The sequence below is a fragment of the Cyrtonyx montezumae genome, unplaced genomic scaffold, assembly GCF_038088225.1.
Source record: "Cyrtonyx montezumae isolate F1298 unplaced genomic scaffold, pur_monq_1.0 scaffold_3, whole genome shotgun sequence".
In the NCBI taxonomy this organism is placed as follows: Eukaryota; Metazoa; Chordata; class Aves; order Galliformes; family Odontophoridae; genus Cyrtonyx; species Cyrtonyx montezumae.
Window position 1 is genome coordinate 6,741,404 of NW_027072034.1, and position 16,834 is coordinate 6,758,237.

At 34.9% G+C, this 16,834-nt stretch overlaps 1 protein-coding gene across 1 annotated transcript in view; it reads right to left on the reverse strand.

Annotated features, from left to right (window-relative positions):
- Nucleotides 1–16,834, reverse strand: part of DIAPH3 (diaphanous related formin 3) — a 217,649-nt gene that overhangs the window by 68,190 nt on the left and 132,625 nt on the right. Inside the window, exons 23-24 of the mRNA XM_065744007.1 lie at nt 15,510–15,673; nt 10,873–11,008 (exon numbers count right to left, since the gene is read on the reverse strand). Of these exons, the coding sequence (XP_065600079.1) occupies nt 10,873–11,008; nt 15,510–15,673 (300 nt within the window). The remainder of the gene's footprint in view (nt 1–10,872; nt 11,009–15,509; nt 15,674–16,834) is intronic.

Consider the following 16,834-nt stretch of genomic DNA (forward strand, 5'->3'; position numbering starts at 1 on the left):
GTGAAAGTTAACTCTGTCCAAAAAATGGTGGAATTTCAGTAATGCTGCATGTACTAGAGCAATAACTCATAAGTGCTCCTTTGACCCTAATCAGCTCCTGTAAGAATGTTGTTACAATACATGAGGAAAATAAAACTTCTGATGTACAAGTGCAAGGTTGAAATAGCTGACAAGTATGTCTTGGATGGAGTGGCTGAAAGGACAGTTCCCCTTGCCTTTATAATCAAAGTGTTAAACTCAGCTTCTGGCAGGAATGCTGCTATTCAATTGTTTTTCCTCAGAGGCAACTTCAGGAAAAAACCATATACCAACCCTTCCCAAAACAGCAGGTATATACTTCACAGGAGTCACAGTAACAGTCTTTGTATTCCTCACAGGAATACAAAGAGTTCAATTTCTTACTGTTGCCCAACACAAAGCAGTAAGCCTGCGCTAGTACTTTATAGCCCTAGAAATTATACCATTAAAATATGATTTCACCTAATGACTGAGGCACCTAATTCCATAAATCTTCTAGCAGAGGAGAGTTGGTTTCATTCTACCTTGTCTGCTCTTGTTAAAATTGTCCCATCATTTAGTTGTCATACAGTGATTTCATGGGATACATAGTTTGTGGCTCTGAGCACATGAATGAAAGCTGGACATAAGTTCCAACAAATTAAAAAAAAGTGAAATGCAAGCTTCCATCATTCACAAATCCTTAAAGATTGTTTGTTGTAATTAAGGTTGGTAACATTTTAACTTCTTTAATTCATATCAGAGAAAACCAAAAAGTAAAACGTGCTTTTAGAAGCGGTTCTGCATAAGTGATTAAAAAGAAAACTTCGGTGATGTGCGGTACCTATTTCTGCAGCTCAGTTGGATCCCAATTACCCATTTAAATAATCAAACAGAGTGAAATCATCTTATTCCCAAACTTTGTGAAAAAAAAACTATAAAATTATGTTCATTGCAATTCTACAGATTTCATTGTTTTTGTGACAGCAGATGATAGCCACTGTAATACCCTTTCCACTGATGTTATCAGGAATCAATTAAATTGATTCTAGATCCAATAAGAGCTTGCCACAGCAAGCTTTTCTGAGAGAATCACAAAAAGATTTCATGGAGTAAATTGGTCTTCGCAAAGAACAAACTGAATGCCAAGCCTTTGAAGTAGCAAACCCTGGGATTTGATACTGGAGCCAATACTATAACATCTTCCTTGACAATCTGGATGATGACACAGAGAGCACCTTTAGCAAGTTTGCATATAGTAAAAAATTCAGAGGGATGGCTGGTGAACCAGATGGCTGTGTTCCCACTCAGAGGAACCTTGAGAGGTTGGAGATATAGGCAGACAGGAATCTTAACGAAACTCAAAAAAGGAAAGTGAAAAAATAACCATGAGTCAGCAGCGTGCCTTTGGGCCAGAGAAAGCTGAGGAAGAACACTGCCAGCCATTCAGAGCAGATCCACTGCCTCTGCTCAGTGCTGGTGAGACACATCTGGAGGATGAGTGGAATGGACATAACAGCAAATTCAGTCAAGGGGTATGGTGATTATTGGGCTGCAGCATTTCTCCTGTGACGAGAAAGGTGAGACTCTTCAAGTCCAGAGAAGAGAGTGCTCAGTGAGAATTCTGTTAATGTGTTTAAACATCTGATGGGAGGTGTGGGGTGTAAAGAAGGCTGAGCCAGAATCATCAAAGAGGAGCCCAGAGACAAGACAGGAGGGCAATGGGAACAAACTGAAATCCAAGAAATTGCATTTAACTATCTTTTTTTTTTCCCGTTGAGAGAAGTCAAACAATAGAACAAGTTCCCTGTAACTGCAATGGCTACATTAAATAGTAGCTTACCTTTCTACTATATCATCAGAGACTAAAAATAGAAGATCTGAAAATAAAATAGTTTACCTCCATATAATACCTACTCAACACAGGATATCCTACTAAAGTGTTTTATTACATCACCCAATAATATATTCAGAAAGTCAATTTAAGGTCTTAGACTTTTTTGACCCACTTTGTTTATTTGTGATACTCTACCTTATTAGTAGAAAAACAGAACTGCAAAATTAATCAAAATGCTGTTTTAGTTACTTCTATTTAATTACTTATAATTAAACAGACCATGTTTATGCACTGTTTTCTATGATTAAGATCTGGTGAAGATCTGGCTGAACAACTGACAGAGCAAAATCAGCTACATACAAAGAGGTCAGTCAAATTTTTACTGTTAATGCATGACTTCTCTGTTTTCTTTACACATTACAGCTCAAATTGGATGACATTGACAAGATTGCAGTCTCGGACTAGCCAAGAACAAGTACTTCCAGCGCTGTCATTTCAGAGTAAAAAACATAAAAACAAACAAAAAAGATCTATTAGCAGAGACTTGCAAATTACAATTTCATTTAGAAAGTAGTTAGAACCACTCTATTTGCATTCTCATGTGAAATTAGCTTCGCATATTATATTCAGCTACAGATATTCTTCTATATGTGGGGATGCCTATGAACATCTGTTTCTTTGTTACCGTTTGCCTCCAAAGGAGTTCACTGAGTATAGAAAAACACAATACTATTGCCATTCCAACTTATAAATGACTAATACATCAGAAAATATAAACAATGATCACTCACACTGACAGCTATGTTACAGGGATGAGAGACTGAAGAAACTTAACAAGTTCCGGTACAACCTAATTTCTCACTTGTGGAGTGAGAGCATTCTGACTGGTGACACAGTTCAGCTTAGACACAGGAAATCTTCCATGAAGCTTTGGGTAGGCAAGGCCCTTTTGGTTTAGCAGCTGTAAGCGCATAAGAATGCCAGGGAGAATCAGCTCAGAGGTCCACCTAACCCTGCATTTGTCTGTTGGCAGCCAACAGCAAATATCTATAAGGAGGACAAGATAAACACATTTTAATATTGAAGATGAAATATGTCAGGATGCTGTCTTGGTCTCCAGCAGTTTATGATTCAAAGGCTTTGTGTTTACATTTAACGGTTTTCAATAAATAGATGCTGCTAGAGAAATTATGTAATTTTTGTTAGCAAGCTTCAGAATACAAATATTTTGGTATGCAATAACAACATCGTACTTCTGCAAAACCACTGCTGTATTGCCTAGTGAAGATAAGTGTCACAGTGAACAGCATAGAAACAGAAGCAATAACAGACTCAGTGTGAAAGAAGAGTCAGCGACATGACCTTCTCTTCTGCTAGCTTTCCAACAATGACAGAAGAGGTTCTTGGTTTTTTTACAGCCTTAGACTGAAGAAATGAAAGTTATGCTTTAGTAATTATATTGATTCCTTCCCTCTGTTGCCACTGGAAAGAAGAAACTTCTGATGATTCAGGGAAAAAAAACCAACAGGAAGAATAAAAGACGTTTACAAGTAGTTCATGTGAGAGATTAAAGAGGACTTTAATATGTCCCTGCTTATGGAGGAGGCAAGGGATCGTATTTGGAGTAGAAATTATAGAATCAGAGAATCAAGGTTGGAAAAAATCTCAAGGATCATCTAGTCCAACCATACACAAATCACCAACATTTCCCCATCAAACCATGTCCCTCATTATAACATCTAAAGTTTCCTTGAACACCTCCAGGGATGGTGACTCCACCACCTTCCTGAGCAGCCCACTCTAGCACCTGACCATTATTTCAGAGAAGAAATATTTCCTAATATCCAACTTGAACCTCCCCCGGTACAACCTGAAGACATTCCCTCTAGTCCTATAGCTAGTTACACAGGACAAGAGGCTGACCCCCACCTCAACACAGCCTCCTTTCAGGCAGTTGTAGAATGCAATAAGGTCTTCCTTTGAGCTGTCTTTTCTCTAGACTAAATAATCCCAGTTCCCTCAGTTGCTCTTCGTAAGACTTGTGTTCCAGATCCCTCACCAGCTTCATTGCCCTTCTCTGAACATGCTCAAAGCCTCGATGTTTTCTTGTAGTGAAGGGCCCAAAACTGAGCACAGTACTCGAGGGACCATCACCTCCCTACTCCTGCTGGCTACACTATATTTGATACAAGCCAGGATGCCACTGCTCTTCTTCTTGGACACCTTGGCACACTGCTGGCTTCTGTTCAGCCAAACATCAACCAACATCCGCCGGTCCATTTCAGTCATCCAGCAACTCTGTTCCAATCCTGTAGCATTGCCTGGGGTTGTTGTTGCCAAAGTGCAGGACCAGGCACTTGGTCTTCTTGACCTTCATCCCAATGGCCTCAGCCCAGTGGTTTAGCCTGTCCACATCCCTCTGTTGGACCTTCCTACCTCCAGGCAGATAGACACTTCCTGCCAACTTGGTGTCACCTGCAAACCAACTAAAGGTGCATTCAAACCCCTTATCTAGGTCATCAATAAAGATGTTAAATAGGACAGGCATCAGTGTCCTGGAAACATCTGCTCTAACCGAAACCTGCTATCTGCATACCTGCAAAATGTAAGAGCTATGAATTCCAAAGATGGCTTCAGAGATTCCCATTGTTATTAAAGGCGTATCCTTTAAAGTTTGAAGCATTTTAATCACATTTGTTTAAAAATCTTACTGCTACAGCATAAATGAAAAATCTTATGAGCGCAAAGGTCAATAAAGTGAAGTCTGTTGATATTTTTTTAAAAAGTGCTGTTTGCTTTGACTATTTCTTTCACTCTCAATATTATTTTTTTTCCCATGGCTTTGTATTAACATGAATTTCCCACATGCCTTTCTGCTACTAGCTCCATAGGCTTCACTTCAAGTAAAATTTTCAGAAAAAAAAATTGTTTATGCTAAACCTTTTGGTTTCTTTTGGAGCTTTATACAAATACTTCATACAAATGAACAATAACTGCTGCATTCTGAGTGTATGGATTACCAGCAAGCGCATAAACTACTTACTGTATGTTTCAGAATATTTAGCACCTTTGAGATCTTGCTAGAATATGACTTGTGACCACTACTGGTTGGTTTTTAACTAATATACACTCTGATCAGTTCTATTCCTTTTTGTACTACAAGTATCTAATTCCCTGAACATCCTACAGTGTGAGATCCATTGAGGTTTTTGCTGCATCTCAATTTTGATGCAGCCTCTGAAGATGTACTGCACTTTGTTTTTCAGGTTATTTTTAAAAAATGAAATATACCTGCATATTTATCATTCTCTGCATTACTTTCAAGTACAAACATGACAAATATTCTTGAGGGAACATCTGCTTTCAATAATTTATGCTTTTCTGACAAGGCAATACAATTGCAGCTCAACAACAAGCTCTATGCTTAGTGACATATCAGCTCATGTCTTCTAAGTCTCCTTTCCTGTGGATTCATGGTCAGTTTTTGTCACAACTTGTTCACTGTGCACGGGTCATCTTTATTCCTTTCTTTCTTCCTTTCTTTCTTCCTTTCTCCCTTTCTTCCTCTCTCTCTTTCTGTTTCTTTCACCCTTTCTTCCTTTCTTTTTTTTTTTTTATTTTCCTTCTTCCTCTCCTTTCTTTCTTTTCTCTCTTTCAAGTGGTATAAAGCAAAATTAAACTTACAATCCAAGTTTGTCCTGAGTTTACTGTTAACTTCCCACAGAGTATTAATATTAGTAAGCAATTAGACAATGATATACAGTCCCATAAGTCATTCTGCTCATTGTTATTTAATTAAAGAGAAAAAAAGTTGTGCTCCTCAGTTACAGAACAGATTCATTCAGCAGTGATTTCATGATAAAACCAGTCTTTAAGAATAAATCTGTATGACAGAAATGTTGCCTCAGGAATCCCGTTGGTGAAGAGGATCCATGTAAGTATCAGTGGTGCAACTAAAAGTCAGGGTACAATTAGGAAGAGTTATCAACAGTAGGAAAATTCTGAAAGGAAGAACTCTCTAGAGAGACCTTACACAAAATACTTGTCCGATATCAAAATCATACCTTCAGGATTTCTTCATACATAGGATTATTAGAACTTTTCCCGCTTAACAGTACATTTAATCATACAAAACATTTATACCAAAATGCATAAGATCTAACAATAATCCTACAGTTGTCCAGAACTTGAGGTTTTTGAGGAAAATTACCCCAGAGACAACAGATTACTAACATATCTTAGAAATCACTGATGACATTTCAGTTGTTACGGATCAGAAACTGATTTTTACAACATGCAACATTTGCAATCCTTCACTCCCCTCAGAGGGAAGGAACACTATTAAGAACTATTGATTCTCCTTTCCCAGTGAGATGAAATTAATAAAATGGAGGCCTTATGAACTTACGCTAGACAGCGAAAATGGGGTCTTTGAGGGTAACTATTAATATAGGTAGTGCTGCTGCTGTTTCATTTTATCTGATGGAACCAGAATTTTAATTACTTAATTATGTTTACAGTTTTCATTGTTTAAACTGTCAGTGCCAGAATACTTGGTGCCTTTTTTCTTTTCAGAGCACTACTCAATAAATGAAAATATTCATATTTCACAACGTAGCTGACAGTAATAAAGAAGAATCAAAGCATAAAACACTCCTAGCAAATCTGTGAAATGCATGACCCCCCCTTTTCCCTAAACCAGGTAAAAAATACAAAAAGCTGTGCAAAAAGGAATGCTGCAAAACTGACTTCACATTAAGCTATAACTGTCTAAACCAACTGAAACATGGATTTAAACCAATTTCTTGTGATAAAAGTGAGACTGAGAAACAACAATGAAAACAAACCAAACATCAGATTTCTAATCTAGAATGTTAAGAAATCATTAGGATGTCACTTCACTGCTTTAGCATAAGAAAGAGCATCCTTTGTAAATAACCACTGATTAAAGTGTAACTTGTTATTTAAATAGCATTCAAAGAAGGATACAATGAAGACGCCACAATGATGGAGTTCTCAATTATGTTAAAATAAATCTAGCTGGTGTTATCACAGCTATAGGATTCTTTATACTGTGATAAGATCAAAATAATTGATTGATGTGCTTTCTGCTGAGAATCTGAACAGCACAAGAAAGTATGTACCTGAATGTTAATAGTATGAAGACAAGTGATATTTACATAAAGATCCCCTTCTACAAGTTATTTACCTTTGTAACCATAGTATGTGATAGTTTAATGTGATTTGGATGTGGTATTGGATTAAGTTTCAAAACAGACAAAAAAAATACTCGCAAGAGAATAAAACAGGCCTCCATATTAGTAACAAAAATCTTGTTTTATGGTCTTATTAGCAGAAGTTTGAATTTAGATAATCTTTAGAAAGTCTATATTTTTTCAAAATATTCATAAAATCCTAAATATATTTTACATTTTAGGAACTATGAATATATTTATAGTTTAGATATTTTAAAACTCAAAGCAAAAGCTTTATGAAGGTTTATCACGCACTGTGCATATTTACCTAATTTTAGAAAATCACCACATAAAGGCAGTTTGATGCAGAAGTATGGATGACAGCGTGTAAATTATGATCTACATGTCAAGGTTGTCATTCGTACAACTAAGGCAAAACAAAGGCTAAGGAGACTATTAAAAGTTCAGAAGAAGGCTGGTCTATTGTAGGACCACCTCAGTTCTCAAGTTTGAACTGCATCAATTAGTACTGATGAAATGATTGTATCGACCCAGAATTTAAAAATCAGAAGTTATCTTAAATTTGGGATGACTTTCTTTTTGCGTTAATACAATCTATGTAGTGCTAACCTGGTGTGATAAGCTCCTAGTACACTACATGCGTCTGAGCTAGATAAAATTCAAATTTTTCTTTTATAGTTCTTAGCTTTTTCTGAAGGCAAAAAAGTCAGCAATATTACCCAAATAGCTAACTTTTTTTACTTATAGAAGACATGAACTGCCTCATGCAACAGAAGGTGACGCCATAAAAACGGCAACCTTACTCTTCAAATAAATTTTAAAAGCAGGTGAGAGATGAAGCAATCCAAAGAACAGTACTTCAAGAAAGGGAAATCTAGGTTTAAGTGTCTGTGCTGTAAACAAGACCAGTGGTTAACAAAACAAGTTCAAGATGATGACATAAACCCAGCTTAAGCACTAAATAGCAGTTCAAGCCTTGAACTAATGGGCACTCTGAAGACTGGAGCTCCAGAACTGTGAACACACTGTAGTCACTACTGGGCAATTAACAGTCACTGAAAAATCCACAACTTAAACTGTGGGTAGAGACTGTTCTGATATTTGAGGAATGAATTGGCAGCTAAGTAAGAAAAAAAAATCAGCTGAAGGTACTGCAACAGCCTGGGAAAGTACCCTCTGAAGAACTGTACATCATGTAATCTAAGGATAAGAGAACAAGGGTTGGAAACTGTCTAGAAACTCAGTCGCCTTGCTAGAGCATCAGAGGGGAGAGAAAGAGAAGACAGAAGAAAAAAATACTTATTTCTGTCTTCTCTTGCTGAAGGGCTCTCAAATTTGATCATGCCATCTTGACAGCAACCAGTGGTAGCTATCTCTACTAGTATACAAATTAGCTTTGTGCTTTTGGCTTTTTTTTTTTTTTATCAGATTTAGGGTGCAAATATTAAGGACTGACTGCTTGAATATGAACTGATGGTGACTGAAAGTAAAAAATAATTTGTAGTGATAATGAAATATAATATCTATGAAGAAGTGTCAGAATAATAAAGTTCTGTTTGAAAGTATAATGGAAACATTAAGAAAGTCATAAGTGGCACATAGCACAGTGATACGTACGCATCCTTAACCTTCATATCATTTTCAGTCAAAATGCGATACTGAAAATAGAAAGTGGAGATGCAGAGTACATTATGATTTCTTAAGTTAAAAAAGTGCCTTAAAAAATCAGCCAGTATATAAAGATTATTTCAAGTATGTGTCTGTTTGAACGTAAGAAAATATTTTCTGGGATGGTGACATCGAGGAGTTTTGAGTGCCTTCATTCACACATTTGAAATAACATTCCTACAAATCCAATATCTGATCTAGAAACCCTATAAAGAAATGAAATGTAGCAGAAAATCAGTTACACCACATTGTCACCCATAGATAGGAGTGTTTAAATATCTGGACAGAGGGAGGGCCTGATTAAATGTCTGTTATCAGGTTAGATGTAAACATTTAGTGACTGATTCACAGATTCTTAAAGAGCAGACTTAGTCTTTCAATGAACTAGCTGTGGGTAGGAAAATAGGAGGAAAAAAAGTAATTTTTTTTTCTTGAAAGACTTTGCTATTCTTCTTAGCAAATATGGTTGCAATAAAACTGCCAAAGTAAAAAAATAAACAACCTCCCCTTCCCCCAAGGCTCCCACTTTTCATATCATTGTTGCAGTACTTCCTGACAAATAAATCTACTGTAAGTGCTTTCCACCGACAGAATTTGGGTTTTCTAATAGACTTTTAAAATGACAATTCAAAGTGACAAGCACAGGAAACCTTTCAAAGAGCTCTGCAGAACAACAGCAACAAAAAGAAACCAACAGCAGCAATGGCCAATTTAGCAAATATCAGATCCAATACGTTTCTAGTTTCAGGTGACTCCAACATCCTCTTTTCCCATTTGATGAGCGATTTTAAGTAGCTGCTAACAAAGGAAAGAAATCTCTTTCTGTACATTTATGTGATCTATACAAGCAAATAAACAAAAACAATCCACTAACAGACAAAGTAGCTATTTACTCAATGACTTAGATGATTTCTGGATGACAAACGTAGTTCGCAGACACAGCAATTGAAGGAGTGGGTTTAACTACCAGAGGCCTATATACATGTGTGGGCATGTGACTCAGAAGTCTGTAACACTGGAACCTGCTTCACAGAAAGTTTAAACACAAATACAGGAAAAACGAGACTGAGAAGAACTTCAGTTTTCCCAAAAGGACTATTAGTTGTATATCCAAAGCACTATCAGTCATTCTGATGACATGTCTTAGAGAAGAATAACTAACCTTTTTTGAAACACTTCCAACCATGCAAGAACACAGCCACTATTTCTACCCTTTTTCAAGCCTTCTATACTACATACTTTGATCTTTAAAACAGTGTCACATTTACTTCTAAAAAATTTACATTTCCTTGTTTGTCAGAGAGTCAGTCTCTTGGTTTCTACCTTAATAGAAAGCTTCAGTATCACACCTCGAGGCACACATCTACTCTGGATATTAGTGAAACGTGGAAGAGATAATCATTTATTCCAAAGGTGCAAATCAAGGTTTGAGTGGAAAACTGTTAAACAAGATCTGCTCAGAAAAAAATGAAAGCAGCTCATGATAATTTACACTGTAAGTCATGTATCATTCTGAAGGATTCCAGAAGCTCAATCTAAGATAAAATACAGCAGTATAGAGAATCATCAGAGATCCTCTTTACTAACAGAGGACTTACAGTGTCTGTAGTCTCTTGGTAGAAAAGACAACACAGAATAAGTGAATAACTTTAAAAATGCATGGAAGAAGTTACTTTGAAGGTGTTTCAATAGGGACCTGTTGGAATAACAACTGATGTATTCAAAGAAGAATCCACAGTACTTCAGAATGGGCTTCTTCTCTTAAAAGAACAACACGAATATGTAATCTTAGTTAAAAGAAATAAAAATGGCTTCATGACTTGAAGAATATTTATTCTCAGGTACTATAACAGGTTCTCAGCATAACTGAACTTATTTGTGATTCAAGGTATACCAACTTTGCACGAGTTTCAGTGCGCTCAAATGGAAAAATACCAAGCAACATTACAAGTTCTAAACTACCTTGAGGAAATGAGATAAACTAGAGAAGCTTGTTAACAAAATAAAATTTAAGAATCACTTTGATGTAAGTTTTAACTGTTGACAAGCAACCATTTATTGTGCCTTTTCTATATAGCATGTTTGGATTTAAAAAGGGCAGTTTTATTTCCAGTAAAATGCTGGATGAAATGAGTTATTTTCTACATTACTCACCTGTTTTCATTTCTAACAAACGCTTTTTCTTTTGTTGCCTCTCTTGTTTTTCTTTTTCTGCTTTCTCCTTAGCTATTTTAGCACGCCTTTGTTTTTCTTCTGCTTCTCTCCTTCTTAAATTCTCCTTTACTGCTTGCTGTGCAAAAGAAGAGTTCCATTAAAACTGAATTCTTAAAAAAGAAAGCTGAGCTTAAAAACAAAGAAAACTTAAAAATTACTTATTCTAACTAATCTCAATTTATCGAATATTTTACATTCTACATACGGTATCTTTTATTCAGAAGAACAAGAAAAGTCAGAATAAATACATTGAAAGCATACTAAACAGCTCCAAATGGGACAGTAAATTCAGCAAGAATTACTGCTAAAAAGTATATATATTAATGCAGGAAGAAGTCAGAATATCTAAACAACCTGCTTTCAGAAAACTATAAATTTATGTTCCTTTCTTGTAGTTCTAAAGGGATTTCAAGATCTACTCTTTCTCATATTGCTACTAGACCAAAGGAAACAAAATTGTTTTGGTGACTGATAAGTTAATTTTTCTTATGGTTATCTACATAAGCATTAGTTCACCAAGTTTATAAATTCTTGTTCTCTGGTTAACATTCATACTACATAACTTATTTTGAATCATAAATAAGTACTCCAGAGCTTCTAATAAAGCCAAAACAGAACTGAGCATTTCAGAGTTTTAAAATCATTATTTTGCTTATCCAGACTCTAAGAAAAAACATCAAATTCAATAATATTTTTTTAAAGTGCTTTTAAAGTAAAGTTTTCATTGTTTCAGTGTTAGCCGTGTACGCTGGTACATAGCTTTGTGGGTTACATTAAAAGTAAAGTGCATTGCAGCTGGAATACACATACCAATACATATGTTCAAAGTCTTCCTCAATTTTTGTATGTTTTAAAGATGTTTCATATAGGGGGGATTCTTAATATAATTTTAAATAACGTCTTACAAGAAAAACTTACTTAGCATATTATCCCTCATTGCATAAAGCTTCTGCTTTCACAGTGCAGTTACATACAACATTGCATCTTTCACAAAAGAACAAAGTTGTCCCCTCCTGCAAAGTATCTAAAATTTTCTTAGGTTCTTATGTAAAGTTGACATGCTTGCAGTGATAGTTATTGCTGAATGTTTCTTTTTAGCAGAAAAATCTCTAGCCTGTAGTTTGAGAAAAATGTAAAAATGGACTGAACAATACCACTCTTCCATCTTCAGTATAGCAAAAATATGGATTATAGCAATATTTGCCCAGGCACTGCCTGTAACATCACTGCAATAGGAAGTGATGAAAGATAAGGAAAAATTGTACATGGACTTTGTAAAGAAATGCATCTTGAAAACTGATTAAGAATAAGCTTTGAATCATGAAAAATGAAATGATTATGAAATGAAAGGATTTTTTTTTTTAAATACAGCAAAACTTTACTTCCACAGTATCTTCTTCAGGGTCACCCCTGTCAGTTTTCTTGACAGGGGTTGTGGGGAGAAACCTACTACAGAATGCTAACATTCTAGATTGAATTAATTTTAACAAATTATTTGCAATTTTCAGATTGAGCATTCAATAAAATAAACTAGACAGGAAAACTCTACAGGGACTTGAGCACAAGTACAATATTGGCAGGAATTACATAGTTGCCTACTAGAGTAATCAAAGAAAATTCTACTTCACATCTACTTTTTCTTTCCCCCAAAATAATACCAGTCCAACTCAGCCTCAGACTGTAACCATGCAAATTTAGATGTGCATTCTTTTCTAATAATATGGTCAACAAGAGTCAGTTTAGTAGCTCACACCTTCATATCCAGTGCACACTGGTTGCTCACATCCTGCTTTCAGCCACTCCCTCAGCAGGGCAACAGCCTCCCACAAGTCCTATGACATAACTTAAAATTTCAGGCTGATGATGCCTCAGACACCATTTGAGCACTCCAGGATACAGGCACTTCTGTTGATAGATCTTCTTAGGGATAACCAAGAACTTAGGTGACTACATACCAACAGATAAAGCAAGATGAAGGTGCCTACATTTAGAAGTCTCTGTCCTGGAAACAAATCCTACACTGCAAATTCATGCCATTTGCATTTCAAAACCCAAATGTCTCCTTTTTAGATTGCTCAAAAAGCCTAAAACACTACAGAATGACCACATCTACTGTATGTAGATGAACATAGCACACTAAGTTATTGTTCAAAAGAGCTACAGAACTAGATGGTTTTAGCATGCTGTGCCAAGGCTTAGAGTTTCTGGGATCGAGGTATTCTTGGGTTCTCTCTTGTGCTTTCCTGAATCATTTGTGATTTTTAAGTATTTGTACAATACAGAAGATAAATCTTCTAGAATCTAGGAAACAAATGTTAACGTCTTTTTCTGTATCTTTTTACTGAACTGATCTGCACTGATTCCAACTTTTCTTTTGATTCTATCATTTCTGCTACAAAGCAATCAAGTACCAATAGTTACGAGTAGAAACTTGTAGCAACTGTAGTTCTGTGATTAGTATGCCACGTTGGACTTAAGTGTTGCTGATATAAAGAATCTTTTGTTTTCTCCTGCACACACTACTATTGGAAAATTCTAACCATTAGACACACAGAAGAGGGAAAATACTACAATTGCTTCACATTACTTCAGAAAGCTGTTTTTCTCAAGGAAAAGAGCGAGCCTACTAGCAATACATCCAGCTCTATGAAAGCACAGGTGAACAGAGATGTGAAATAAATAAGATGCTGTAATAAGTCTATCAGCACTGAAGGTAAGGTGCTTCACTGATATTTTGGATTCGGTCAACCTAATGTGCACTAGATTTGGTAGCCACAGTGTTAATGTTAGCTGCTACACTGAAGTAGAGAGTGCATTCCAGTGTTTGCTATTAACCTGTAACCTATGGCTCCAGCTTTTAAAATGCTTAGTTTTCATTAACTGAAAAATATAAAAGTATCCTAAGTAAATACAACTGTATGTAAATTATCAACTTTGCTTAGCAACAAAGATGACACAACTCAATCTTCCCACATGTAGCAATGACTAAAGCTGTATTTTTTAGACTATTTAAGAATCCAGTAATGGCTTAGCACTAAGTTTAAACATCTTCTGAGCTAAGTTTTTCAAACACCTTCCATTTCTGTCAGTAATCAAAACCAATCCTAAGCAATTCTGACAAACAAGCCTCAGGTGTCTCACACTAGGTATCTCAAAAATCTTTCCCAAGTAGACTACAACCAGAGCAACTACTCAATATTTTGTTTAGTGTCATTGAATGATAGGTGGATTCATGTCTTATCTACACACCTTCTTCATATAGCCTTCAAATTGTGCTTTGCAAGACAAAAATATTAATTTTCCTCAAGGTTTCTTCTATCATGCTCATCAATAACAACTGCTTCAAAGCATTAATGAAACTATCTTTATAACACAGCTGTGAAGCAGGGGGGGGGTTAGTATCTGTGCTAGTTCTGTGGACAAAGAAAGCAAGTATGGGGAAATTAAGATAAAGGACAACCCCTATTTTGTGTCTCCAATTCAAAAAGAATCCAACTTAGAATTCTTATTCCATAGCATTTAAATAGACAGTGTGGCTTAAAAATTAGAAATTAAATTAATACAATTATTTCATAACATTTAGAATTTTTGAAATCAGCTACCTGGGTTTCAAATTAGGAACTGAACAAGTTTGGAAAATATAACTGGCACCTGTATTTTCTGGTAGAATGAAAAATAATAAAAACACTATGCTGAGATTAAATAATACCTATTATTAATATTTGTAAACATAATGAAAATGTGTTGGGACTAAAAAAAAACTAAAGAAAATTGATTTTTCCAAAAAACTATGTTTTCTAATGAGCTATTATTGCACCATTTGTAAAAGTTTATATATATGTTTGTATAAAATGCTAGCAGGATGATTCCGTGTGATACAAGATTGAACTAACCTCATAATCCATGATTATTTTAGATAAATCGAAAGCAACAATCTACTAACTGAAAGTGAGTTTGAAGTATGCCTTTGATGGTGTTCCGAGCTTCACACCTGAAATGCTATCTAAAAATAACCTGCATCAGTCTAATGGTTGTTTATCAAAAATAATAACATTAAAAACTATAAAATATTTCTTATCTACTTCTCCCCAAAAGATCATTCCTGTAAAAGGTGAAATAAGGAGGATTTTCAAATGCATAAAAAATAAAATATTAGACAATATTACCGTGAGATAAAATACATTTTGGATTTTGTATGGGAAAAGAATACGTAAAATGACAATTATTTTTTATTTTTAAGTAAATAACAAGCATCCTTTCAAAAGAAAAAGCAGTTTTAAGAAAGGTGAAGTTTCATACTTTTCCTATTCAGGTTATAAATAAACATAAGATGTTCAGTTTTAAATTGCATTCATTGTTAAAAAGAATTTCCATTTCTTTCAAAAAGAAATAATCCAAAAATAATAACTCAAAAACTAATTATCATAACTTTGTAGAATTTTAGATGTACAAAGAAAGGTTTCTGTTATGAGCATCAGATGCTGTTGAGGCAGAAGAAAATTATTTCACTTTGTACAAGAATTTAAAGACTACAAAAGTAGATTTTAAGAAATGTTAGGGAACAAATAAGACTGTACCATGAACATCATCCTGAAGTTGTTTAAGTCAGTTAAGAACTCCTCCACAGAAACTTTCTTCAGATCGACTGCATAATATCCCATCACGTTCTGATACAGTTTTTCCATGTTCTCATGCATCCGTGAAAGTTTCTGAAAATCTTCTTTGGCATGAACCAGAAAGCTGTATGCTGCTGTTAAGGCTCAGCAAATCCATCCAAATCCACAGTTTTTAACTTAGCATAGATCTGTATTTCATGAATATTTTTCATTTGCATTAAATGAAGTGTCACGGTAATTCCTCCCATGTCATATACACTTCCAAGTATTTTCTGTGTATATTATCACTCTAGATAAATCAAGATGCTTTCACCAAATTTTTTCAGCCTCTTTTAATTTAAAGATTATTCTATGAAAATGCATTTGTTATGAAATTAGAAGCACAAAACTTAGCAGCTGAGTGCAGTGGTATTTTTTTAATACTTCTTTCTGTTTTTATCACTTCTCATTGAAACTAAAAGTTTAAATATACAGTACATTCATCAAAAATCTCCCAAATAAAACTGCCAAAATAACTGCCAATCAGCCAATAATGCCTTTGATTCAGTCTAATAAAATAGTTTCCAACACTGCTGATGGGACCATTCCCATTCTCTCCCTCTCCAGAAACTAATTTGGATTTTCGTTAAAGAACATATGCACAATTATCTTTAAGATAAAACACATAATTTTAGTTTAAGTAAATTAGAGACTTAGAACATATTTTTAAGTATATTTGTTGAAAAATATATGAGTTATTTCATTAAGAACTAGTAGCTAACTTCACTGAATTACATGCCATTCTGCCACATGCATAAAAGCAAAGTGAAATTTAGGTATCAATTATTAACTGAAATACTTTAACATATCAAGAAATAGTGTAATTACTTCTTCAAATACAGTAAAAATGGAAATGTCAGTAAACAACAGTGTTAATAATTATTAAAAAAAACCCTCATCCTAACAGCTTTCTAAAATGTCAGTGTAGCAACAGTAGAGCTTCCATTTTAATTTCTGGGGGCTACATCAGATATTTATGCTTCCTAAGGCTATTTACAATGCCAACACGTTTTAATTAAATTACAGGTGAAAACAACAGAACTACTTCCACAAGAAATAGACAATTTATAAAAAGCACCAAAACACTGCGTAGCAAATGAAATGAAATAAAAAATAACTATGTTTACTCATGACTTGATTATATAGTTTGTCAAAGTTCAAAGAAGAAGTATCGCATGTAGGTCTGTGGGGCAATTTCATACAGTTTTTACTTAAATGGAAAGGCAACTAAACAAATAGTTACGATC